Source organism: Penicillium griseofulvum, assembly GCF_001561935.1.
Source record: "Penicillium griseofulvum strain PG3 chromosome Unknown contig_95, whole genome shotgun sequence".
NCBI lineage: Eukaryota > Fungi > Ascomycota > Eurotiomycetes > Eurotiales > Aspergillaceae > Penicillium > Penicillium griseofulvum.
In genome coordinates, this window is record NW_024467454.1 from 119063 (window position 1) to 145726 (window position 26664).

At 47.1% G+C, this 26664-nt stretch overlaps 10 protein-coding genes across 10 annotated transcripts; 4 read left to right on the forward strand and 6 right to left on the reverse strand.

The window, feature by feature from the left end:
• Window positions 1-407: 407 nt before the first annotated feature.
• PGRI_055710 (uncharacterized protein) lies at window positions 408-743 on the reverse strand (the record flags this gene model as incomplete). The annotated part of the gene is made up of 1 exon (XM_040793284.1): window positions 408-743. The coding sequence occupies one exon, from the start codon at window positions 741-743 to the stop codon at window positions 408-410; it is 336 nt and encodes a 111-aa protein (XP_040648139.1).
• Window positions 744-5789: 5046 nt separating this feature from the next.
• PGRI_055720 (NAD(+) diphosphatase) lies at window positions 5790-7154 on the reverse strand (the record flags this gene model as incomplete). Its single annotated transcript, XM_040793285.1, has 3 exons — window positions 5790-6493; window positions 6555-7001; window positions 7058-7154. 3 exons carry the CDS (start codon window positions 7152-7154, stop codon window positions 5790-5792), a joined length of 1248 nt encoding a protein of 415 aa, XP_040648140.1.
• A 379-nt stretch (window positions 7155-7533) lies between these two features.
• PGRI_055730 (glutamine-dependent NAD(+) synthetase) lies at window positions 7534-10318 on the forward strand (the record flags this gene model as incomplete). The annotated part of the gene is made up of 12 exons (XM_040793286.1): window positions 7534-7562; window positions 7620-7889; window positions 7942-8000; window positions 8057-8246; window positions 8297-8322; window positions 8372-8463; window positions 8513-9090; window positions 9178-9512; window positions 9574-9577; window positions 9633-9675; window positions 9738-10155; window positions 10209-10318. The coding sequence occupies 12 exons, from the start codon at window positions 7534-7536 to the stop codon at window positions 10316-10318; spliced, it is 2154 nt and encodes a 717-aa protein (XP_040648141.1).
• A 658-nt stretch (window positions 10319-10976) lies between these two features.
• PGRI_055740 (uncharacterized protein) lies at window positions 10977-12437 on the forward strand (the record flags this gene model as incomplete). Its single annotated transcript, XM_040793287.1, has 1 exon — window positions 10977-12437. The coding sequence occupies one exon, from the start codon at window positions 10977-10979 to the stop codon at window positions 12435-12437; it is 1461 nt and encodes a 486-aa protein (XP_040648142.1).
• A 536-nt stretch (window positions 12438-12973) lies between these two features.
• PGRI_055750 (questin oxidase family protein) lies at window positions 12974-14510 on the reverse strand (the record flags this gene model as incomplete). Its single annotated transcript, XM_040793288.1, has 5 exons — window positions 12974-13068; window positions 13123-13527; window positions 13583-13942; window positions 14004-14261; window positions 14357-14510. 5 exons carry the CDS (start codon window positions 14508-14510, stop codon window positions 12974-12976), a joined length of 1272 nt encoding a protein of 423 aa, XP_040648143.1.
• A 597-nt stretch (window positions 14511-15107) lies between these two features.
• PGRI_055760 (TFIIH/NER complex ATPase/helicase subunit SSL2) lies at window positions 15108-17684 on the reverse strand (the record flags this gene model as incomplete). Its single annotated transcript, XM_040793289.1, has 3 exons — window positions 15108-17431; window positions 17485-17598; window positions 17657-17684. 3 exons carry the CDS (start codon window positions 17682-17684, stop codon window positions 15108-15110), a joined length of 2466 nt encoding a protein of 821 aa, XP_040648144.1.
• A 421-nt stretch (window positions 17685-18105) lies between these two features.
• Window positions 18106-18708, forward strand: PGRI_055770 (uncharacterized protein; the record flags this gene model as incomplete). Its single annotated transcript, XM_040793290.1, has 4 exons — window positions 18106-18114; window positions 18169-18182; window positions 18261-18286; window positions 18368-18708. The coding sequence occupies 4 exons, from the start codon at window positions 18106-18108 to the stop codon at window positions 18706-18708; spliced, it is 390 nt and encodes a 129-aa protein (XP_040648145.1).
• Window positions 18709-20453: 1745 nt separating this feature from the next.
• On the forward strand, window positions 20454-22100 carry PGRI_055780 (RNA polymerase II-binding domain-containing protein; the record flags this gene model as incomplete). Its single annotated transcript, XM_040793291.1, has 3 exons — window positions 20454-20606; window positions 20669-21527; window positions 21568-22100. 3 exons carry the CDS (start codon window positions 20454-20456, stop codon window positions 22098-22100), a joined length of 1545 nt encoding a protein of 514 aa, XP_040648146.1.
• Window positions 22101-22577: 477 nt separating this feature from the next.
• Window positions 22578-23224, reverse strand: PGRI_055790 (uncharacterized protein; the record flags this gene model as incomplete). Its single annotated transcript, XM_040793292.1, has 3 exons — window positions 22578-22694; window positions 22764-22846; window positions 22909-23224. The coding sequence occupies 3 exons, from the start codon at window positions 23222-23224 to the stop codon at window positions 22578-22580; spliced, it is 516 nt and encodes a 171-aa protein (XP_040648147.1).
• Window positions 23225-24885: 1661 nt separating this feature from the next.
• On the reverse strand, window positions 24886-26534 carry PGRI_055800 (MFS transporter; the record flags this gene model as incomplete). Its single annotated transcript, XM_040793293.1, has 3 exons — window positions 24886-25188; window positions 25253-26202; window positions 26261-26534. The coding sequence occupies 3 exons, from the start codon at window positions 26532-26534 to the stop codon at window positions 24886-24888; spliced, it is 1527 nt and encodes a 508-aa protein (XP_040648148.1).
• Between the last annotated feature and the right edge of the window lie 130 nt (window positions 26535-26664).

The window sequence follows — 26664 nt, forward strand, 5'->3', positions numbered from 1 at the left end:
GATAGGCTGGCCGGCTGGGTGGGGATTGAATTATCTGAAGCCCAGGTATATATCTAAACTTGCCCCACTCTCCGAGAGCCAATCAGACCATTCTAAATCCATGTACGAAGTACCTGCCAGGGATGGTCGAGAATAGAATCAGGACAGTTATTACAATTTTACAACTATGATTTTCTTTTCATAGGCAAACCAGCAGAATCTGGACTCTGTACTAAATAATAAACTGTCTCTGCATTCGCACGAAGGGATATAGGGAAAACCTAGGGGTGTAGGCGAAAACCCATACCGGGACATCCAGTAGCAACAAACAACAAACAAATGTATTCCCAAGTAAAACTTTCTCTTAGCATAGCAGTCCTTTTAACCGCCAACCACATCTCATCGGGAAAGTTGGTGTTGCGCTTGAATCAGGTGCTACTCCATGTTCCAGATCCAGTAGCAGTATAGGCCTTGGTCAGATAAGGATTAAGGTTGCCCGTAATATGAACTTTTCCAACACCATCTTCTAGGGGTAGGGAGATTGTAGCTGCGCCCACGAGAGCCTTGTCGAAATTGTAGTCGCCAGATAGGCTGCCCTCCTTATCGTAAGAAACCTTGGAAAGAGTTGCAACAAATTCTGGAACGGCTGATGAGATTTTGCCGTTGAATTGCTTTCTGACGCCGTTGGGCAATGTGAATTCGGAGCTGAAATTGCCGTTCCCATCCCCTTTGACCCATCCGGGTGCTTCTTGTTCATAAGACATCTAAGACCGCCAACCAAGATGTAGATTAGTAACACAATGAAGTAGATCTGATGGGGGAGATAACGTCTTACAATTTCTGGTAAAGGTAAGTTTTGGCTCGAGGTTATGACTGACTTTGATGGTAATGATGATACTGATAATGTCGCACTATTCTTGTCTGATATTGTTGCCGAGCGATCCTGGAGCAGAGCTGATATTAACAACAATTTATAGACAGCTAATGGTGTAGTGACCAGTCCTGCTTGCAGTAGTAATGACGTGCATTTCCTATACGTATTAAGCCCTCAGATCTAGACAAATACTGCTTCCGGTAGAGGTGACATAGCACCTTACCTTAATTCAAACCCGTGCTGGCATCCAGGTGACACGGATGCTGCATGCAATAGTGGTGAAATCATTAGTGATTAGTGATTTCGCTCTTTATATACACTCTAGCCCCTAGGCCATTGCTAGATCGCACGCATAGGAATAGGGACACAGTAAACTCTCGTCCCATATCCGTTGCTGGACCAAGAAGCCCGGTACAATATTTGATCATTATGCGTCAAAAAGATACATCAGGCTGAAGTCTGGGCGTGCCTATGAATTTTGGATATCTGCCTTTCTTTGCTGGGTCTCCAACTATTTTGTGCTAGAGGACAAAGGACAAGGAGAAAGGCACACGAAAACTAGCTAGTAAACTGGCTTATTCGCCGGCCCACTGTAAATGCTCGGTTTCCCAGCTCTAACCTTGAATTTCTACTAAGCTGTATTCTTTTTATCCTTGCTAATATACGCTAAAACCTTTATTTAAAAAAGGTCATGCGGGATCCTACCGTTACACATCCAACTCTGCTGGTGTGGTAACTATGAAATTAAGAGACCTACTGTATTCAGTCAAACTGAGCTAAAAGTTCTTCTAGAAGTAGTATTAAACTGACATGTCTACGTTGTGCGCAGTTGTATCTTCTTCTCCATATTAGTTCACGTCAATGGCATTCTACCTCCCGCGGAGATACAGCTAGCTATATTTTACAAAACCGTGACTTCTAGGAATGTGCAAGAAAGAATCTTGCGCCTCATACAACTACCACACACATGCCTTGGCTTCTCAGAAGAATAGAGGGCTATGCCGGTACCATGACGTTACAGCATACCAGACATGCCCTGCATTTTCATTTCGTAAAGGGAAATACTTACGGAAGTATCAGTGGTAGTGTATTTAAGTGGTTATATAGTCTTGCCGGTTTAGTAAGTTGCTGATAGGGAATATTGTACTCGTACAAATACACATAATTCAGAACGTTACTATGTAAGCTAAACAGTACGGGATTTGACTTCTGAAAGACAGGGAGGGGTCGAAGCAAAGAAGACTCCCTCTTACTCCATCTATGCGAGATCGGTAGTGCCACAGCTCGAACGCGCATCCTGCTAATCCGGGAGCGATTGATTATGGTGCCCTTTGCTTTAGCTATAAAGAATGAGTCGGATATTAGTTTAGCTGAAAATGAACGCGATGTAATCGGGGTGTTACTGCGGGGTTTAGAGTGCCAATAGTCAAAATGTGATTGATAGAGCAATAACCATGTATTGTCCAAGGGCCAACAATGAGATTGATCAGTGCTGGAGCAAGATGGACAATGCTCTAAGCTTTGGATAGCCTAGTAGCAGCGAGCGGGATATGCTAGGATTTTTGTTAGCTCAACCTTTCGTAGAAGAGGGTTGAAGCAAGCACCTAGACAGGAATATTGATCGAGGAACACAATGCGGCTATTATACCCTAGTAATGGTGTTGCTTATCGATGTAGGAGTTTGTGTGTCTGTATCTTTAGCTTAAGAACACATTTTGGTGATAATGAAGGGGGGGAGGTTGTTCGATATATGTGGCCACGCCGACTATCTTCCGAGGAATAAATCTACCTAGCCAGCACCGATACTTCTCTTTAGCAGTTGTGCGAATCTCCATAATTACTGGCCAGGAAAGAATTAGTTATTTATAAGGTATCTTTTTGAGTTTTGATTTTCTTTTTTCAATAAAAAGACAAGACATTTAGTGGGCTCAGGTAATATTTCCTTCGTTGTCCGATCTTACAGCCTTGATAGGTATTGCTAGCACATTTCATGCTACGGTAGGAATTCCTGTGCTGCAAACTCAATGTGATTTTTACTTTTACTCTCGTGGGTTCACACTGCATGAAATCCCATTCCGTCGACATGGCAATGGGAAATCCACTGATTCCTCCCTGATGTTTATCATATCAGAATGGCCTCCCCTGTACAGTCTGTTCGTCTGTCTAGTCTCCTCGGGCTTTGAAGGTGGGCTTCTGTGGGTGAGTGGTTCATCAGCAGTTAGGGCAGGGCACCGTTTTTCTGGTCATGTTCTTCTTCATACCCATTCCTACCTCCCCTTGCTAATGATCGGAGAGTACGGATGCGGGTCATCATGGCTGAGACTCACTGCATTCCATTAGTCTAAGGCAACTTGGTACACCAGTCGCTTCAAATCCTCTCCTCGAAACTTGACTGTCTCCACTTTTTTGAGCTTTGTTTGCTCCCTATTTGTCCAGTTCCCCACCTGACTCCCGTACCCGAACCCTATTTGATCCATCCCCTGCCGATCAGTCCCTCGACTTTCCACCCCTTTTTCATTAATAGCTATTTAGCAGGTCCTTCTTTTCTCTCACTAAATCTCGATGATTGTCATTCTCTTCAACCCATAGTCACCTAATCAGCCCTCATATTTAAGGCCCTCTCATCCATTATTTAGCAAAGCTAATCAAATCTCGCTTTCCTTACCGGCCATCCTCGAGTATCTGGAACTGAGGCGTCATGACATCAATAACCATGAATTACATGTGTCCTCATCGTGGCTTCCAACCGTGAGAGACCATTTTTGTGGAGACTGTTAGCGACGAGAAGCAACCCAAGCGGGAGCGCGACAAACTCCGTACTGGTCAGCTGCAGTATGCTATTGCTGATCAGTTGTCTAATCTCACTAGCGAAGACTTCAGTGAGGATATCCTAAAGAGTGTGGTTTAAACCGTATCTGAACCGCACGATTCTGTGGTACGGTACGGCCCAAAAGTACTGGCACTACAGAACCGCAACATTCTAAGGCCTAGATTTAATGCCATATTCAAAGTTTTTAGACTCCAAATCTGGCCTGGTCTCTCCCGATTCTCTAACTCAAGGGAAAAGTCAGAAATCCAATATTTCCACTATTTATTATCACTATTTCCGAATGCATTCACCGCGCTCTATGGAGTGTGTAAACAATAATTAACAATAATTCTAAAGACAGACACATTGCATTCATTGGTTAAACGGAACTCAAAGCAACATCATGGATTCTCATCATGACCCTTGTGTCAATGTATAGTTGTCCGCTTTCAGGTTCAGTCCAGTGCAATAAGCATCGTTTACAGACCTGTAGCAGGAGCTGGAACTCCCAGTAGAGTAAAATACTAGTAATGTCGATTACGCTTTTGGATACTTTGGCCACCTCGAAAAGGTCCAGACCAGTCTTTTTGAGATGGAGACTGGTAAAGCACGGCTGAACTCATTTAGGCTTTCATATAGAATTTTCATTCTAGTGAATGATGTTCATTGCTACAGAATGGAATTTACAAAGTGTCTCATTAAGTCATTACCTTGAACACTATCTATTTTCGAGGTCATGGTGACACTTAGATTCCCTCAGTTCCTAAAGATTCTTTAACTTTCTCACTAGAAAAATCTATATTAAAGTGACTGGGTTCTTCAGTTGAATTGAGAATCTCAAGAAAAAGTCGTCGGAAAAATTCATTCAGAAGCAAGTCATTTATATAATCAGCTACCATGGATTTTGATCCCAACGCGGATTTTGGTTGCTATGTGACCGTGGAAAACCAGTGCAACACGGGACTTATGCTTACTGAAAAGCATAAAAATGACAAGGCGAAGTGGCTCGTTGAACCTCCACCAGGCATTTCGAAACATACCCACTTCCAATTTGTCCTCAAAGACGCACCAGGACTTGAAGGGACTGAAGGCAGTGTCGTGTACACGCTGGACATCCCAGGGGAGCCTAAGCCTGAATTGACCTTAGCCTTCTCTTGTCCGACAAAGCCAACGTCCCAAAATACCTTCAAAGCCGAATCATCAGACCCATCAACTATGGTGGTAGAAAAAGACCTCAAAAGTCCAAATGGTCATCCAATGTATGGTAAGGACTTTCCTAGCAAGTCTTTACAGTCGTTTAGTCCCTGAAGCTTTTTACTAAAGATTTTACGGATTATAGGGACTGCTACCTGTTCCCGCGTGTAGCATTCTGGGGCACAAACGACGCTAAATGGAACCTGGGTGTTCTACAGCAGCCGAATTGATTTGAGTTTTTGCAAAAGCTGCAACCAAAAGTGATTTATAAGCTCACTTAAACACATTGGGTTTTGGGTTCCGCTCTCTATAACCTAATAATAACCTATTTAAACCGATTTGATATAAAATATAGGTCTTAGTGTTTGAAAACGATACTAAGCCATTGAATAGAAGAAATATCTTTCTAGTTTATTCGTCGAATATTGCTATATTATCACAATAATAAGTTGGAAATTTAATTAATTCAAATTTAAAGCTAGTAGGCTTTATATTATATTCTAATATATATACTAACTTCTATATAGTTTATATATAAAAACCTACAGCCCATCAATGATTCAGGTACTCTCTTATTGCATTCACGGGCAGTCCAGCTTGACTACTAGGTATATAACAATCGGGGAACACGCCCATCTACGCACATACGTAGGCCGCTAATGTCCAGAAAGGGGAGCTTAATGAAACGCACTTCAAAGTTTTTTTCATGTTGTATTGCGCCTCGTTATACAGAACTATAATCTAAGCCCCAATGCAATGTAGAAGTAGCATCTCTCTATGCCTTCTGACCTTAACATAAACCACGAGACTTCCACATGCAGTGTAAATCTTAGAACCATTACAAGTAAAAGTTGTCGGTCAGTAGACAGGAAGGTCTATATTCATGGATGGTATATTTGATGGCTTGGCACAGTCATCGGGAGAAACATGATTTTACATCTTAGACTGCTTCTCTGTCGCAAAATAGTCTGCGCTCACAGCAGCCTTGATCAACTGATTGGCAATAGCCGTAGGAGGGGGCAAACGCAACCCGCCCTTGTATTCTGGACCAGCTGGAGAGCTCAAGTCACTTGTTCCAATGCGCAGTGCCTCCTCCACCTCCTCAATCTCAAACCACCGCGCATCCTCCAACTCAGGATCATGCTGTAAAGAGATTGTCTCGTGAGCAGGGTCACTGACCTGAGCAATGGCGCCGATCATCAAATTGGCTGGATACGGCCAAGGTTGCGAGGAGTGGATAACAACACGGGACAAAGTGACGCCTGATTCCTCCCACACCTCTCTCCGGACAGCATCCTCAATTGACTCGGCTGGCTCAATAAATCCAGCCAAGGTGGAATACCACCCGGGTGGGAACCGCTTAGAGCGCCCAAGCAGGATCCTCTTGCCGTCAGCTGAGACCACTGCCACGATGATAGTGGGATCGGTACGCGGGAAGCAAAGGTTTGACAGCGTAGTGCGAGTATTGCACTCCGGACGCTCTTCCGTCTTACCCTCGGTTGCTCGTGCAACATCCGTCGGCGGGCAGGCACGCTTGGTTCCTGCATTCACGGCCAAAGTACGGTGGCCGCATGTGCCACAGAAGGTGTTGCGAGTGTTCCAGTCCATCAGCGCACGTGCCTGTGCGTAGATAGCAGCTATCCCGATTTTCATCAGTTCCCTCTTATCGATTTGGATATTACGATTGCATCTTCATACCTTCGTCTGCGGAGAAGGTCATGACAACTCGTGTTTGGAAGAAAGAAAGTCCCTTCGCCTCCATGGCACCAATCACATCCTTCGCCGCAACCTGTTGCTCTTCAGAGCCCTTGGGGGTCACATCGACTGCAAAATACGGCGTTCCAGAATAGATCTTCCATGCCATCCCTCCTTCCTTGCGATTTTCGTCCAGTCCGAGGAATATAAGGGTCGGGTGTGTCTTACGCGAATCATAGCTCTTGATCATGTCTTCCTCGGATGTGTCGAAGGTATCATGGGGTACAAGCTTGCGTATCTCGTCATACTTCGCATAGTGTAGCTGCGCCGGCGACGGAGTCAAAGGCGCTAAGTTGTTCATCAACACAAATCTGGCCGAAGGGTGCTTCAAAGCCGTAGACAGGAATGGGTGGTCGGAGCGCAAGAACGACAGACGGTTGATTGGAGAGCCTGTAAGTAACTTAGCTCTAGTGCACCCCATGTATATGAGTTCAATACGTTCTTACTGGAGAAGTAATTGACCGTCTCTTTGCCGAAGTGTCGGGACAACATGGAATCAGCGAGCATATGAGCCGGTGTGGGGATCTGAGGGGTTGTGCTCATTATGCTAGGTTGCCAACAATGAATGTCTAATATGGTAAATATATCAACAAGAAAAATCGCGATCAATAATGAGTCTATGTCTATGTAAGGTACCAGGAACGTGGGATTCCGGGATAGACAAGCCGCAGAGGAATCGCATTAATCAGCGGCTAAGCGGCCCACCTCGGCAGACGTGAACGAGCGGATTACAGGTTTCGATCGGAGTTTAGCCGAGAATGCTGATGGCAGAATATATTACAGTAACTTACGGTTACATCATTACAAGCGGAGCGGGGGAATTTGAGCTCCCCACACACGTGACTGCATTCTTTTGACTCTTATCGCCGACGAGCCTCTGTGCGAAGCACAAGAGACGGACGTTTCAGTCATATTTAACACCATGGGGCACCTGGTTACTCTAGCAACATGGTAAGACTGACCTACCCACTCTCTGGATATTAGAACACCCGCGCTAACTCTTTTTAGCTCTTTGAACCAGTGGGCTCTCGACTTTGAGGGCAACGCGGAGCGTATCATTGAGAGCATTAGGCAAGCTAAGGCTGCCGGTGCCACTTTGCGCGTTGGACCGGAGCTCGAGATTACCGGCTATGGAGTTCTGGATGGTTTCCTCGAGGGCGACACCTTTTTGCACTCATGGGAGATGCTCGCCCGCATCATCGACCATCCCGATTGTCAGGATATTGTGGTAGATGTCGGATTGCCGGTCCGCCATCGCAATGTGCGCTACAACTGTCGGTCAGTATTTCCGGATTAACTAGTGTTGCATTAGCTGATATATCCTCTCAAGTGTGATTTTCTACAACCGGAAGATTGTTCTGATTAGGCCAAAGATGTGGCTTGCCAATGGTTCGTTCAATTGCTTCCTATACTACAAATAGTCGCTAATATTGATTTCACTATAGATGGCAACTATCGCGAGCACCGACACTTTACACCGTGGCAACGTCCGCAAGAGGTGGAAGACTACTATTTGGAATCAATCGTTGGAAAGATCACTGGCCAGTACAAGGTTCCATTCGGTGATGCCGTTATCAGCACAAGAGATACATGTCTCGGTCTTGAGACGTGTGAGGAGCTATTTACCCCTAATGGGTAGGTGTTGAACTATCTATGTGGGTTTGGATGCTAACAATTGACTTTAGCCCCCATGTCCCATATGGCCTAGCTGGTGAGTCTCAATTTCCAGAAGACGACGCTCATTTTCTAATTTGAATTAGGTGTTGAGATCATCTCCAATTCATCGGGCAGCCACCACGAACTGAAGAAGCTTGACACTCGGATCAATTTGATCACCCAAGCTACCAAACTGGTGAGTGGGAACCAATTCTATGGTATAGCACTTTTCTTATTCCTCACAGAGCGGTGGTATCTATCTTTATGCCAATCAGCAAGGCTGCGATGGCGATCGTCTGTACTATGACGGATGTGCTATGATTGTTGTCAACGGTGAAATCGTGGCCCAAGGTTCACAGTTCTCTCTGAATGACGTCGAGGTCGTCACTGCTACGGTCGACATCGAAGAAGTCCGCACCTACCGGTGCAGTGCAAGCCGTGGCATGCAGGCGAGCAAGCAGTCGCCCTATGTCCGCCTTGACCTTGATATCAGACTTTCACGCCGGGATGAGGATGCCGAGCCTAGCCTCGCCACTTCTCAGCCTATGAAGCCGCGGTACCACGCTCCCGAGGAGGAGATTGCTCTGGGGCCTGCATGCTGGCTATGGGATTACCTTCGTAGATGCGGAGCCGCCGGTTTCTTCCTCCCTCTGAGCGGTGGTATTGACAGCTGTGCCACGGCAATCATTGTGCACTCCATGTGTCGCGAAGTGCTTAAAGCAGTGGGAGAAGGGAACGAGCAGGTCATCATGGATGTCCGCCGGTTGTGTGCGAAGCCAGCAGATTCGGACTGGCTTCCCACCACCACCCAGGAAATTTGCAAGTAAGTCTTCTTAGTGTTGGACCCCTGCCAGCTAAATCTCTTTATTGTTATAGTCTTGACCATGATTAACTTATTTCCTTTCCCTAGATCTATCTTCCATACCAGCTACATGGGCACACAAAACTCGGGCCGGGAGACACGAGACAGAGCGACTCGACTGGCCAATGATATCGGGTCTTACCACATTGACTTCAATTTCGATACTGTGGTCACTTCTATCATGAATCTCTTTACTGTTATCACTAACTTCCAGCCCCGTTTCAAAATGCACGGTGGCTCTCCTGCGGAGAATGCCGCGCTTCAGAATGTGCAGGCTCGGCTCAGAATGGTTCTGTCATACCTGTTTGCCTCGTTGTTGCCGACTGTGCGCCAACGCCCTGGTGGTGGTGGCTTGCTCGTTCTCGCATCCTCTAACGTCGATGGTAAGTCTACCAAACACGACTATCGTACCTTATTGAACATATTCACTAACTGTTAGCGCAGAATGGTACGGTACATAACTACACTAAGTGCTGGCCTGGTGACTAACCCAACTCGTCTAGTCTGCGAGGATATCTCACCAAGTACGATGCCAGTTCCGCCGATGTAAGCGTCCATCTCCGCAAGTCCAAGCACTACATCTGTTCCCGACTGACCAAAACAACCAGCTCAACCCCATCGGCTCCGTAAGCAAAGTCGACCTGAAGAAATTCATTTCCTGGTCCGGCGAAAGCTTCGGCCTCCCAATCCTCGAAGAATTCATCCACGCAACACCCACCGCCGAGCTGGAACCCATCACGCACGACTACGTTCAATCCGACGAAGCCGACATGGGCGTTACATACGCACAGCTAGGCGTTTTCGGTTACTTGAGAAAGGTCTCCAAGCTAGGCCCGTACTCGATGTACGAGAAGCTGCTCCACATGTGGGGCAACGAGTACAGCCCGCGCGAGATCTACGAGAAGACCCGCCATTTCTTCTACTACTACTCCATCAACAGACATAAGATGACTGTTCTTACGCCTAGCTACCATGCTGAGCAGTACTCCCCCGAAGATAATCGTCATGATTTACGCCAGTTCCTTTGTATGTTTTCTCTCTTGGATTTTTGAGTTCGGTGCTAACTTTGGTTTTTGTAGACCCACCGTTTACTTGGGCATACAAGAAGATGGAAGATAATGTCAAGTACTGGGAGTCTAAGGGATGGACTACTGGCAAGGGAGGGAAGAAGAGTGTCAAGGCTGATTAGATGTAGATCGTGTGGGTCTTGCAATTTTTAAGATGTTTTGTGAACCTGGCTTAGGTCTTGATATTAAAGTCTCTGTAGCAATTAAGATTGGGTAACTTATGATTACGGGCGTGGGCAGTGGACATGCTTGGATTGTTTTCTCCTATATCAAACTAGCATCCTATATAGCAGGGGACACGCAATGATTGATTGTACACAGAGCCTCGAAGCCAGAGGGACGATCTGGAAAGCGACACTAAAATAATGTCTAAAAAAACCGCATAAGCGGCCGATTATTGATACAAAAACATAGGCATATCCCCGTACTTCGGAGGTTGGACTATGGTTCTTGGCTTTGGCTCTAGTGGGGCTCTAAGCTTGGAATGACGCCAGCGGCTCAACGTCTCTGGATAGAGGACATTTGTAGTATGTTTGTTAAACCGTTGTCCTGGGCCGAATTAGCCTGAATAAAAGAGTAGGGAGTATGAAATATCACAAAGTCAGACACATACTGTATAGTTGTCAGGGAACATGCGCAAAACGAAACAAGAAAAATACATTGGGGATCACGTGGCGTTGAGTGGGGCTCCCCAACATGTATTCGCTTCTGCAACTCTTCAACTCTGCTTTTCATTTCCAACCTACCACGGTAGTATTGCTATTCTTTTATCCTATAATCATGGGTAACGAAGACATCAAAAAGGACGTTCCACAGAAGGACTGGACTGATGATGAGACCAACCCATTCGTCGCCTTCCGGCGCTACGCCGATGAGCAGGTCTCCACCATGCTTCAATCTATTACCGGGCTCCCTTCAATGCTGACACAACCTCACAACGGCCACTGGGATATATTTGTGGATAATCACAGCTATGACAGTCGGTTGGCTCGTCAGAGAACTGGTGATAATACGAACAGCAATTTTCCAACGGACCGCGACCATGGGAGTGGCTATCCGGGAAACAGAGATGGAGATGACGCACGCAATGGAAATAATGCACCACGATGGCCTGGCAACGATGATTCGAGAAACTCTGAATCTTGGAGAAAGTGGTGTAATGGACCATCCGACTTCTTTGGCCTTGATGCTTTCTTTGATCGTTTCTGGCTGGAGGACCGTCTCTTCCCCTTTGCTTCGCAACTCCTACACTCCGGCCACAATCTTCTCGTCAGGGATATGTTTGAGGACACCGACTCGCCAACTTGGCCGATTGGGTACATTTTGTTTAGTCCGTACTCGCCTCTCCATCTAGAACACCAAGCACATTACCAAGCACACCGTGAAAAGGGTGTTTTCTCATCTATCATGTCATCCTTGCATCTCAGCTCCGATCGTGATCCTTCCGAACCACAGTGGCGAGAAGCCTTCGAGGATTTACTCCGACTTGAGAACGATAAGCCGATGCTTGATCGCGATGCCTCCGTCACGAGATCCGAAGCCGGAAAAGATTGGATACAAGGACTTGTGAAAAGAGGCAGCTTGGGAGATAAATGGAAGTATGTGAATGGCAAAGACGGTCAGCCTTGGTCGGGCATTACGTTCTCTGGGGTGGGTCTGGGCCTAGACCAGAACCAGCCTCGATCTTGGTCTTGGTCTCTACCCGAAAAGGAAAAAGAATCCGCGGATACAAAGGAGGCTGAAAGCGAGCTGGATTTGTATGAGCGCTTCTTACGTGATATCGAGAACCGCGAACGTGAATTCTTCCGCGGTGCCTCTGAAAGCCCTCTTCTACGTCTCCTCCTCGACGAGCGACGGCAGCAACAGGAAGAACTTGAGAAATACAGACGCAGCACTCCAAGGGTCGATGAACACAGCCGTGACGATAATGAGAATTGGATCGATCTTGTGTCTGGCGGAAACAAAAATTCAGTTCCTGAAACAGCCGAGGATTTGCCCACCGATATCGAGACCAAGCCAGCTGAAGCTGTCTCGGAGGCGAAGTCTCGTGTTGTCTCCACTATGACTCGAACGGAACGCGTGCGGCTACCCGATGGCTCGGTTCAGAGTAAGACCGTCAACACGAGGCGTTTCGCAGACGGCCGAGAGGAAAGCGACGAGTCTGTTGAGGTGTCTCATCCTCAAGAAGGTGCTAAGACCGAGTCCAATACGTCGAAGAACGGTTGGTTCTGGAAAGACTAGGATTTTCGACAATTTCTGCGATGAACGCCGATCTCCCCTAGCTATGATTTTTAATATGACCCCCTTTATGTCTAACTATTTAGCGCGTTTTCTCGATTCATGATTTGCATATTCCACTTTCTGCTGGATGCCGTTCCCTTTTTCTTTTCCGATTTGCTTCCCAACTTGATTTCGAGCCACCCGGCTGTTTGTACATTCACTTATCACCTTGTCCACTATGTCTCATGCAAAAGTATTCCCCAGTCTCTATGTATCTATAGCCAGGAACAAAACTAGTCAGCTGCTTATGTGGCCTTGTTAAGTCACTTTGACAGTCTTTTGAGTTGTCTTCTTAGGCATCTTTTTATTTAAGATATTTCTTTCCTTTATTAGTCCTATAGCTAGAAAGATAAGCATTAGACTCCAGTGAAAACCGCTTGAAATGTACAAAACAACCTTTCCATGGATACTATCTGTGTTTGGTATTAGATGATACATTCTGGGTGACGTTACAAAAAGAATATAACAGATATCCTGATGATGGCATGTTGCCCATCTCACATATGGGCCTGGTGCGGCTCCCACGCTTCATCAAATCCAGTAGAACGAACCCACATTGGTCTATCTGCCTCCTCGACAGTAGAGTCAACAGCTATCGAGCAGTTAGTAAGGTAACAAATGTATAATATAAAATCCTACTACTTACCTATATTTCCAATCCTAAGCCACATATATCCCTTGATCGGCATCTCGGGATGTTTACTCTCAAATGCCTCGCAGACTTTCTGACCATGCGCCAAAGCCCGTGCTAGCTTTGCTAGATGTCCATCATCGCCGGGATGCGCAATACTCCGCGCGAATATCTGCGGCCAGTCTTCTTTCAGTGGATAATTCGCCACCTCATCCAACAGAAGGTCAGGTGTTCCACGTGAAATATACATCAAGAGATCCATACGTCCCTTCCATTCCAACATGCGCAGCTTGGCTTTTTGATCCAAGTATGGGAGAATGATAATCTTGGAAAAGAAGATAGACGAATTGACACAATGGATGAAGAAGAAATCAATCCTCATCTCTCTAGTCGGACGCTGGGCTGCACTGGTATAGTAGGCTAACGAGATAATTCAGCAATGATTCCGGATACATACTTCCAAGGCTAGACTTACAGACTGTATTGATCATCTCCGCCAACCGCTCCTCGGCCTGGTCCTCGGAGACAGTGAATTGCGATGCATACTTGAGCATCTGCTCCGGTGCTCTGTGGAGAACTCCATCCTTGATCTTATTAGAGTCAGACCACTGGACACTCTGAATAAGAGCCTTGTCAGCCCGCATCTCATTTAAGAGCTGGAGCGGAGACTTCTGTCCAGGCTTTCCCACGCCACCAGCCATCTTCTCGGCGGGTAGGAAGAAGGCACGACCCAGCCAGTCATCATGCACAGCTGCCTGTGCAAGGGCTTGAGCCACGATCGCAGGTTGGTTGAACTCTATACCGAAACCCAAATGGATAAGTGGGTGTACGAGACCTGAATTTATTACCATGAGATACGATATTAATATAGCCTGGTATAACAAGAAGGCGCTTACCGCCAAATAACCGACACATCATACTCTCAGCTCGCTCATCCCCGGCGAAGACATACTCGCGCAGAACGCCGGCAACGCCCTTTGCATCGATCTCATGCTGGAAGAAACGTAGGTAGTTGGGGTAATGTTCTTCCTTCCCAGCGTACTCCTGGAATTTAGCGGCATCATGCATGGATTGGATGACATCTTGGCTCGCTGGAAGGGCGGGTCTCTGATATGTCTTATTCCGCTCATAACAAGCCTTGATATCCCCTGGTGCTGCACCAAGAGCGTAGATACTAAGAATTTGATGGGGTATGTGATCTGTCTGTATTAGATATATTCCGTGGGGATTTAGCCTGAAAGGTACATACTATGGAACCCCTGGTCATTGAAGAAGACATGGTGGGTGGCCATGTCATCCTGTAAGATCTCGCTCGCTGTGCGCGCAGCGTCGTCTCTCACATTTGAGCTGTAAATGCCCGTATCTGTCACCGGTGACAGATGGATTTCAGTAGCGGTGGCCATTGTGAATGGAGTACTGTGTGGAAGTTTCCCGGTGCTGGTACTATACGAGCTGTACTGCGCGGCTAGTCGCGGAATGCGGAGAGCAGAAGATTTTGAATAAGTGCAGACTGTTCGAAATGGTGAATGTAGACTGGAATAATAGCGAGCACTATTTAGAAGAAGCCGAGACTCTGTAGTTGAAGCTTTTCGGAACAAATGTTTGTGACACTGAAAAGGGGAGAGGAGCATGTCCTTTATATAGTTCAAGCCATCCGTATTGTATAATCTGTACAACTGTCAGCAATAGCTAGAGCTCCAGGACGTCCAATGCTATCAAAGGTAATACAATTAGAAAAAAGGCGGAGAAGTCGGGGGTTTCGGGAAGACCAACGTCATGTGGAGGCGTTTCCAGACCGGTCTTGCTGACCTGTCTTATTAATTTGATTACGAAGGATCTAAGTCTAGCCCTACATAGTCGGATATTCTTTAACACGAATCGTGTTCTATTTTTATATTTCTGTTTCTAATAGGTGATAATTCGGGGGTATCTGTCATTCTGAGGGGTACGAGAATCGCGCGAGGAAACCGCAAGACAAAAACAGCAACGGATTTCAGGTTTTAGCCCTCGGCCTCTCTCTCCTTCTTGCGACGTTGTCGGTCTCGTTCCATCTTCTTGAACAACGGGTGATGGCCCTTATCCTTGAGCTGCTTGTTTCTGCTCTTGTTGTACTCGATATAGGCCATATCCTCACCACCAGCCAGACCGCTAAGAGTGGTAGCACTGCGTTTAGCACCGCCTTTCTTGGCTGTCACTCGCTTGCCGGAGCGCATCGAGAACAGATCATCATTGACCTGTTCGACATCGGCGGATGACTCATTCTGCAGCATGACTTCTTGCAGAAGCTCGCGGCGTTCCGCTGGTGTCGAGTACGAGAGTCCTTCATAATTATCAATGCCTTGGAGATGGGTGATGACCTTGAAAGCATAACCCTGATCGATCAGGAATGCCTGGCGTTTGGCCGAGTAGACCATCTCATTGGTGTCCTTTGACACGAGCGAGTAGAAGAAAGCATTGAAGCCCTCATCGTTTCGGCGCTTGGCTCGCAGGATTCGTCCCAGGCGTTGAGCCTCCTGACGACGTGAACCGTAGTGAGACGAGATCTGGATCAGACAAGTGGCCTCGGGTAGATCGAGTGAGGTATCACCAATCTTGGACAGGAAGATCGTGTTGACCTGCTCGTTATGCTGGAAATTCTCCAGAATACGCATGCGTTCATTTTGGGGAGTTCCACCGTAAATGTAAGCCTTGTTCAGCTTCAGCGCATATCGCTCGAGAGCGTACACATTGTCAGAGAAGACAATAATCTTATCGCCTCGCTTCTCGTGGAAATCGATCAGGAACTGACACGCTTGGAACTTGCGAGGGTTCATGATGTATAGCAGAGCTTGTTTCCTAGAGCTTTCCCGCAGATACTCAGAGTAGAACTCTGTCGTCATCGGGCACCACACCTCGGCACATTGGACCTTGGCGATGTGGCCTTGGGCAGCAAGTTCCATCCAGTTTGCTTCGTAAAGTTTGGGTCCGATCAAGAAGTTCAAATCTTTGATCTTGTCATCCTCACGAAGTAGTGTCGCAGTAAGACCAAGCTTGCTCTGTGCGGCGATTGCAGATGTGACCTTTCGGAACATTGATGCTGGCACGACGTGCACCTCGTCAAGAATCATCATACCCCATTCTCTTGATTGAAGCCAGTCCATCATCTTCTGGGCATCATAAGACCGGGCACGGGTCTGTGACACCATTGAGTACGTGGACACAATAATACCAGTTGACCGTTTGAATTTTTCTTTATGGTCCGATGTGAAAATGGCGATATCGCCGGGATCGATGGTTGTCCACCGCAAGAACTCATTTCGCCACTGAACCACGGACATGGAGCTAGTGCAGAGGACAATAGTGCCTTTCTTGATAGTCGCGGCGGCAGTGATACCCACAAGGGTTTTACCGGCTCCACAAGGAAGCACAATGATACCACTCTTGGCTCGTCCGTTACCGAACATTTTACTTAAGCTCTTCTCCTGGTAGGATCGAATCCGCGCTGCGGGTTTCAAATCCATATCCAGATTTGGATTGACCGTGTCTCCCTGGAAGTCGTACTCTTCCAGGGCAGGACATCCAATCGATTGGCAGCGGGCCTTGACGACTTCGACGCCAGCAGCGGGGATTTCGAAACTGTACGTGATTGCTTCTTCAGTCTCATCCTCGCCAATGTCGTCGATGCCATAGTTCACAGCCCCTCCTTCCTCGGTCTCATCTCTAGCTATAGCAGCGGCGGCCTCCTGTTGAGTCGTCTCTCGTACACCAGCTGCATCTTTCGTTCCAGGAATGACAAGGCCACCCATTTTCGGAGCAGCCCGTTCGATAATTCCTTCTGTATTCTCCATTCTCTGGGGGCCGATCACTTCATCTTTCAGCAATCGCTGGAGCATTTCAGGATCTGTTGTCTCCACGTAGTATCTATTATGCCTCAACACCATTTTTATTTTTCCGTAGGACTTTGTGAACTCGATGATGAACGTCCGAATGCTTTCCGGTAGCGGCGTTTTTGACAAACGGTCCAAGAACTCGACAATATCCTGCGGTTTGAGACCGACTGAGACCGCCGCATATAAACTGTGTCCGGTCAAGCGATATTCGTGAAGATGGGTCGGACGGGAAAGCGGTTCCGCGATAGTGGTCAAAAAATCTTGGGCCTGGGGTGCCAGCGGGGAGAAGCTCTCGAGGGTGATTGTGCCTTTCAGAGGTTCGATCCATAACGGCCGGTTGTAGTGATCGCGCTTCAATGGGAGCGAAGAAAGATCTTTGTATCCGAATCTGGGGTCCGTCTTCTCCACCTGATTTTTCTTGCCGAAAGCCTCGAGAGAGAACTTATTGACGACCGCTTTGTCCTCCGATTAGTGTCTGGTTCACTTTTGGTGAGCAAACATACTGTACCTTTTAAGCTAGATTCCTCCGGTAACTCTTCCTGGTCCGAGTATTCATCGCTGCTGGAAATATCGATGTCGGGGACTGGTGTAGCCCGCTTTGAAGCACCGCTGGACCGACCGGCTGGATATAATCAGTCACCTGTCCACCTGTCAGTTGGAGATATGCACTGGAGACTTACTGTCGGCCGCTTTGCGTTTGGGAGGCATATTTGGACTGGGTCAGCACAAAGAAAGCAGTATCTCAACGAGTGAACCTCCGGTGAGGCGGAGCGACACCCCGGTTGAAGATATCTCACTCCGGCATGGAACCAAGATGCGGCGCCGGATGAACAGGCGGCGAAAAAAAGATCGACAGATTATCGCAGAATAACGAGGTAGGTCTCGGTGGAAGAGAAAAGGTGTTTGACAGGGGTTGGATGGCTACTATAGCGAGGATATATATGATGGATAGAAAATGATCGACGCAGAAGGGCGTTCTTAATAATTCAGACGATGCCTGGTCATCCATGGATGCCTGGTGGATAATTCGTGGCCTGAGGCAACCAATCACAGTCCGTGCATAGCCGCTTGACTGACGTAGAGCATCCTTTTCTGCTCCTTCACACTTCCAACTATCAGATTGTACACCATGAATACGGTAATTCCCTCTACCCAATTCCTCTTGGATCTTGCTGATTATGTTGCCTATTAGATTCGATCTACCTGGTGAGTGAATATGCCTCTATCTGAGCAATGAAATATGAATCTGGAACATAAGTACTGATGTGGCTCTCACTTGAATAGGATGGGCTGGGGCACCCTTTGCCTTGGTATGTGACTTATCAATTGCTGGCGAAGGCCCAATGACAAAACCAGCGAATCACGTGTGAATAAGACTAACCCCCCTACAGCCGGTGGCGGAGCGTACTATTTCGCGAAGAAATCGATCAATGCCGACCGACAAACCCGATTCGAAGCCGAAGTCAAGCGCAAGGCCCAACTGAAGCGGATGGAGGATGAGCATAAGCGCCAAGCGCAGACGCAAATCCCGGGCAACCCTAGCTCGAAACAAGCAAGCATGGCACGATTCCAGAACGCCCCCGACGACGCCGCATCGCCTAGTCTCGAAGCTTCTCACGATCCGGCGCCTACCCGGCATGAACCCCTGACCGAAACCGACCGTGTGTCGGAGAAAGGGAAATACGAAACGGCACAGCCGTACCGGCCTCCCAGTGGGAACCGGTTTAGCTGAGCAGCTGGTTACCTTGTATCCTTGTATATTTCGATACGGAATGCTCCGTACGCAAACTGAAAAATAGAGAATTGTGGGATAAAGTGGATAATATAGAGGCGGGGAATTCTTCGGACTCGATCTACTTTGTACTACATGTGGTTCGTTCAATGGCAGCTACACACTCGAACTCCGAGTCAAATCAATAATGGATCAATTCACGCAAAGTTGGCTGTCTAATGATGCCTGCCATTCATAGCGATGATTGAAGTGGTCTAATCATCTCCACTTTCAATAATAATAATGTAATGATACTAGCACTGTCCGATGGTGCTAGCCAAAAGAGAACCTAAAACGCCGAATTCCAAACTGTTCATAATGCATCACATCGCGACCTGAGCGTCTTGTGTCAGCGCCTGCACCGACGGTTCCCGTCAAAGTTGCGAGTCCTCGACATGGCGACTAGCGCGCATGGAAGCAAAGTGGGGGGTTCCTGTATGTCGGGTTGGTTTCTCCACCAAATAATGTATAATTTCAAGACTTACTTGGCGCTAGTAGATATGCCCAAGTTTCGTTGTCGCGAGCTCTCGAGAGCAGGTGGAACAAATGGGAGGACTACACCAGATATGATGCAACCCATGGCGACGGCACGAGCAGCGCGAGTGTCCGGACGAGGACGGTGAGCTGAGAAATGACGGATAGAGGGACGAGCGATTTGGGAAGCAATGGAAGCCATAGTGTAGAATGAGCTATGATTTGGTTTTGGTTCTGGTTTTGATTTGATTTGATAGTAGAGTGTAAATCTAACGGAAAATGGAAGAGGAAAAGTCTTTATATAAAAACATAGTCATAGTAGTCAGGCCATGTAATTGCCCAAGTGATCCGGGGGCGGGGCATATGGCCTGATCCTCGAGCACACTGATCGGCGCTTTTCCTAGAGATTGTATCTTACGCCATCGCGGGGTTTCAAGACGTAAAATATGGGATTTTAGTGATTTATTTCAAAGAATCTCGTAGTATGTAGTCTCAAAGCTAAACCTGAATGTACCTGAGATGTACTCGTTATCTATACATGTGCATTGAATATATCCGAAGTACGTGTGAGGTAAATCTACCTAGGTATCCCTATTGAGTTATGTTGTACGGAGTAGGTCCGCCGATAATTAATACGATATTCCTCCCAAGTATACAATCCGATTGGATACATACATGTCCTAATCGATCACATATATTCTACAAGAATTTCTCTAAGGCGTCCTGATCTTGCTAGAAATAATGAAATAACCATGGTTTTATGAAACAATAAGGTAGAAGGACTGAATATTGACATAGATAGAATGGACTCGTTTGATGTGTATATGTGCCTCTGTGCGATGACAGGACTTGGAAGCCCTTCGGGGCATATGGTCAAATAAAAACACACAGAGAAGATTAGCATGGCCCCTGCAATAAGGATGACACGCTCAATCAAAGAGAAGCTACCAATTTCTACAGAGACAGGAGCTTCGTTCCTATATCACGGGCGTTAAAAAATACAACAACAACAAGAAAAACAAGACAAGAACAACAACAGGACTTGGAAAGTTGGATAGTGGCATTGATGTAGTAGAAGGCGGTATAGAAAGGCGGTGTTGAGACAACATGCAAGTGCGACTTGGTAAATATCCATCACGTGCGATAAAAGCTTCGATAACGGGAATTGCTTGACCTTCGACATCCATCAGGAATAATGTCTTACTTTCTCTCTCACCTCAGATCTGTCAACAATGGCGGCGCAACATAGTGTTGTTATTCTCAAGGCTGCGTTTGCAGCTTCTCTCCTTCGCCCGGATCCCACTTCAGTACCCCACGATGAGATAAGCCATTTCCATGCCTGCCTCGAGCGCGCGCTGTCGCATTGTTCCCCAGTTAACCTTCAGGTCTGTTTGTCACCTCTTATTACCTCTCACTTTCCTGTTTACTAAGTATCTTTTCCACGCAGATTTGCAAAGCCTGGTTGATCCGCTTCGTTGCCTTTTCATCTAGTAGGGTTAAGGGTCTTGTTAACTACCTGGAAGCTCTCGCTGCGTCCTTGCACCCACAGCCCACTGGATCCAAAGTCTCACCCAAGCGGCAACGCCTCCACATACTCTATCTGCTCAGTGATCTTTTACATCATTGCAAATACCACCTAGACACCACTTTCACCTTCACCATAGTGACTGGGTCCCTGCACTTGCATATCGTCAACTTGGTCAGCTACGCAGCGACTTGTGACCGCGCAAAGAACCCACGACACCATCGACGGCTAGATGATCTACTAGATATCTGGTCTAAGCACGACTACTTCCATCCTGACTTGATCAACAAACTTCGGGAAGTTGTCATCATGGGGGGTCTCCCGCCTTCCAATGACACGGCCAACGAGTCAAACCCAGCCAAGAAGCCCGGCAAAGATGTGCCGTTTATCCTACCATCTACGCATGGAGATCCATCGACGCCTTGGTACGACCTTCCTGCCGGCAACCTTTTGCCTCACATTATCCCGAACTCAACCCTTCCGATCCAACCCGAGTCCGTGAAACCGATACAACTACTAGCAGGTCCCGCCGACAAAGAGTTGGTAGATGCCGTCAAATCCTACTTGGGCGATGTAGACAAGTTATTCAACCCTGAGGCCATCTTGTACGATCCAGATACCGACATGGACGAGATGGGCCAGACAGTCATCCGGGGTGAGAACACATCCGACATCCTCGATGGCCGGCACTACTATGGATGGTCCCTTGACTTCTGTCAGACCGCGGATTCGGACACTGAGGGCTTGCGCAGCCCAAGTCCAAGTCGTAGTCGCAGTTTCAGTCAGTCTGAGTCAGAATCAAGTGGACCAGGATCATACAGACATGGTATCCGTTATCACCATGACGCACAAGGAAGAAGCCGTTCTCCACGCCGCTCTCCACGTCGTTCGCGGAGTCGTGACTACAGACCTCGTGAATCGTCTTCTTCACACTTCCCGCCTCCCCACCAATATCAACATCAGTCCGCACACACCAGCTCTGTCCCCCCCGCCTATCCCTCGGGACCTAACAATCGTTATCCCCAAGCACCAGCACCCAACTATGGTTCTTGGCCACACCCGCAAATGCCGACAATGCCCTTCCCTCCACCCGGGCCCGTGTCCTCGTCTGCTTTCCCTCCCGCATACCATGCTCCTCAAATGCAGCAGGAACAGAATAACGCTCCTCAGATGCAACAGGGACAGAACAATGGACAGCACAATGGACACCGATACGGCGTGCCCGGGGGTCAGCACCACTTCCCTCGCCCTTATTCTGCGGGCCGAGGTGGACAACGCGGACCTCATCCTCCCCAGGGCGGGCGAGGATGGCACTGAAAATGTGCACATGAAACGATGTATGAGTAATGCTTGAGACGGAATCGATTCAATCTGAATCGATGGAAAGGCCTTTGCCTTTCCAATGCCTTTCCAATGCTGCGGTTTGTATGATTACGGCCCCCCGCAGCGGGTCATTCATGTTGATTTAAAACAAATATGAGTACATGTACGTGTAATTGTTGCATTCCAAGTAACTCTAGAGGTATCATCGCGATCATATTGATTTTGTAGAAGGTATGTATGATACTATAAACAGCTGGTACGGAGTACAACCTTGTAAACACCAATGGGTCTCTTACTTATGGACGAGTAGAAGCAAAGACAAATAGAAACATAAGATAGAAGTAAACTATCGCAGATAAAGTATCTATATAATACCGAATTGAAAGGAAGAAAAAAAATCCAAAAGACGCCACCATTCCCTCCTCCCAATTGCCAGTATACAACATACAACCCTCAAGTACATTTCTCACTCATGTCACCGAGTTCCAGACCAGCCAGGTAGTTGACATCAAGTAAGAATATCCATAATCATCTCAGCCTGAGTCTCCGGCTTCTCCTCCATTTGCTGAGCATAGTATGCCTTCTTAACCTGATCGAAAGGCTTGCAAGTGTTGAACCCGACGCCCTAAAATAGACAGTTAGATATATTCTCTTCCTGGGAAATAGAACAAAAGAAGACGGATTAAATACATACAGTATCATTGCTATTGCAGCACATGGGATTATAACCCGTCTTATTGCATGTCGCAGGGGGCTCTTTATCGGCCATTCTCTTGCCTACAAGGTAGAATAGATTAGCAAGCAAACTTCAACTGTTATCACGAATGAGAGAAACATACACTGGAAAGATATAGCCGAGCTAAGCTCCAACCCGCCGACAATTGGAACTAACTCCCCAAGTGGCTTGATTACGTCTTTGCCTGTCTGCTGCACGGACATGCAGCAGGATTTGAACTTGCCCTTGGGGCAAGTGTATGCCTCGTAAGGGTTTGGCGAGGGGGTTGGTGAAGCCGATGCAGAGACTGAGGCGGAGCTGGGCGAGATGAGAGATTTGAGCATGGAGGATGTAGGAGTTGGCTTATTGCTCGACATTGGAATGGCTGTTGTGACGGACAGGAGGGATACGATTCCCATCAGGAGATGTGTGAAGTGCATTGTGGCTAATTTGTGTTGTTCTTGTGTATTTTATATGTCAAACGGGGTACGGTGAGTTGATGTATAGTATTGTAGGACTTGCGGATGGCTATGAGTGTTGGACTGAAGAAAACGAGAGTGGTGGATACGGTCAATAAAGGGATGTGTGTTGGTCTCCAGGATTGAGACCAGAATGAATGAATGGAGTTGGGCCGGGTTGGTTGTCGTTGGTTGTTGGTTGTTAGATGGTTGAAAGAGAAGAACAGATATGGACCTTCAATGCAGTCATATTTCTGGGTGGCCCTTCGAGGCTCGGCAGGCCCATCTTATTTCCCTGCGCCTTCCTTCCTTTTGGCGGTTTTGGTTGGCTCATCGATCTCAGCATTCCAGGGGTTTCATCCCTCTGGAAAGGCGCTGTACAAAAGGCATCGCCTTGATTTCCTGTCGCGATTAAAGAAGATTTAATTCAGATGCACAAGAACGTTATATTCAACTTTGTTACATCAATAATTCCATTGCATCTTTAACCCACTCATGTTCAATTATACAGTTCATTTGAGGGAACACGTTCTGTGCAAGTGTATCAGATTCTCATTCCGATCTATGCAAGGGGCTAAACACGCAGATCTTCACAACACAAAACCCTATTGTTGGGACTATGTAGTACGTATGTAGAGCGCTCTTCAAGAAAGCTAGCAGCTTGAGAATCTATAAATCAGAACATTTGATTCAATCATGCTAACAAAGTAGTAAATTGGACACATATTAAGGATGATATCCGGAACAACAAGACTGTGCTCCTAAGTTGAGACAGGCCATAGGTCCTAATTAATTCAAAACATGAATATCAAAGTCTAATGAGTCCGTAGCTGAAACATAGGCTTGAATGTGATCAATATCCACGGATATACTAATCCTTCGACGCCAATCATGTATAACAATGAAAAGTCCACATCACGAATCTTCCCCCTTGACTTTGCTCTGCTGGTTCTCAATATCCCAGATTTGCCTTGCTTCCTATGGTCTTATATATATTATACACTGCTCACATGCTTAGTTGCCTCGTCTTCGGTGCTAAGATGACATACACTAAAAATATATGTTTCAACCAAAATCTAGAAAATAGATTGATGGTACTAAAGGAAGATGCCAAAACGAGACTAAATCCTAAAGCAGAAGCTAGATCCAGTTAAAAGATTACAAACCTGGCTAGACGTCCTTCAAGGCACAATCACATTGTTGCGCTGGCGTCAATTTGTCTCAGATTACGGAGTTTCAGCTGCTAATAGACCAAGAAATGTAAAATATGTTCTGGACTAGAGACTCGCTCCTATCACCTAATAGATTGATAGTGAAAAGGATGCTGATGCTAAGAAAAAGCAGCGCTTGGAAGCAAAGCAAGTCAACATTTCAGAAGCCGAGCAGCGCGTTCAAAAAGCAAGGGATTTAGCTGAGGATGAGCACAATCTTCAATGACATGGAAATATTAATGCTAATTGGTATGTTGATACTAACGGATACCTATAAATAGAGAGTTTTATAGTTATACATGGTTGGCGCTGAAGGATTACCTGAACCCTACTCGCCCGAGAGATACAGTCCAACTTGTCATCCAACTTGAAGTAATGATAGATGTCAGGCTTCCCAACCCCTCCCCTTCCACTTTAACCCAGAAAATCCCCCTATTCGCTCCCTAGCGTGGCCTTCATCTGTCGACTCCATTCATCCCGCTTGATCCGCAGAAGGATCAACGGAACACCACTAAGAAGACAGAATAAACAAACAGCAGTGAACGACCAACCCGTACCAATTGCATCAAATAGCGGCTGCGCAATGATGGCACTGACACATGACAGACTGTTTCGCATGAGGTTATTCACGGCGACGCCGATGGTAGAGTTTTTCGGTGTAAATTCCGTCAGCATCGTCATGGTCACGTTCGTGAGAATCATTCCACCAACTCCGTAGAAGAAATTTCCGAGGAGCTATTATAAGATTAGTCGCTTGAAATCGGAATGGGTAAGAGAGCAATGAAAGGAATGAACGTACCGGGACCAACCAAAACGTATGCTTATCAGCCGCCCATCCCCACCACAAGAGTGCTCCAGGGAAGAGAATGCCCGCAAAGAGACAGTTCTCACCTAGACGATCTACCGGGTGGAGGATCAACTCCCCCTTATCGTCATATCGGCCCTCCTTTTTCGCGGTCCGCGCCATGATATAATCCTGCCAGCGGCCGCCAACGATCGCTCCACAGAGTAGGCCCAGACCACCGGGAATATAAGCCACACCAACGATAACAGAGCTCCAGGAGTATGGTGGCAGAGCGAAGGTGTCTTCGATGGAGACACAGATGAGGTAGTATGTAGCGAAGACGATACTGGTGTAATAAACCGTAATAAGGATAGGAGGGTATTGGAGGAGTTTAGCAGCTTCCATGGGCTTGAGGAGGAAGTAGCCGACTTTCTTAGCCGGGCTACTGGCATCATTTCGGTTTTGACGGCGGTTCTCTTCGAGGTTCGTAGCTGTCTCCGGCATAAAGAATACCATCACCACGAACACGGCCCAGCCATAGATGACCATGAACCACTGGGTGCTACGCCAACTCCAATTCATGGTGAGTGCGCCACCGATGATGGGGGCAAACATGGGTCCTAGCATTGGACCAAGCATGAAGGCTCCCATGGCCTTACCACGTTCTTTCGCTTCGAACAGGTCGGAAATGGTACCGGCGCTGACGGCTTGAAGGGATGCACTCGAGGCACTTCCGAGGAGTCGCATGGCGATGAACATGCCGATGTTGGGGCTGATAGCAGACAGAATGCTAAAAAGTCCAAGCAATAAGAAGGATGAGATATATACCAGTCGACGACCATAGAGCTCTGCGAGGTATGACCACCACAAGGGAGTGATAGCGACAGAGAGTGAGCCAAAAGCGATAGATAAGTTCACCACCGACACGGAGGTATTCATATCCTGGGAGATCTCTATCAGGCAGGCTGTTTGGAATTCAGAATATCAGCTTTTTTGTTCTGGATGGGGAAGAGGACGTCTTACGGAACAAAACACCGCTACTCAGCGGAACAACCAGTCCTCCCATCGCGACAATAAAGGTCAATCCCCACTTCATCCCCGGGGTATATTGCCTAGGATCCTTCAAGGCTGGAATCAAACATAACCACGGGAGGAATCCTCTGCGAACGTGTTCTGAACCATGAGGATCGATTTCATGTGTGCTTCCGAGTTCCGCCTTATCGTCTTGTGTGAGTTGATCTGGGGAGTCCGTTCGCTCGTCCCATGGCGTTGCTTGTGGGCTTCTTTGGGGTTGCATATTGAATGCTGGAGACTGTGGATAATTTTTAGGGACATATAGTGCTTTTGAGTACTCCTATATATTCTTTAGCAATATTCTAATTAATACTATAGTAACTCTATGATCTATGTATCCACCTCGGCCGAGA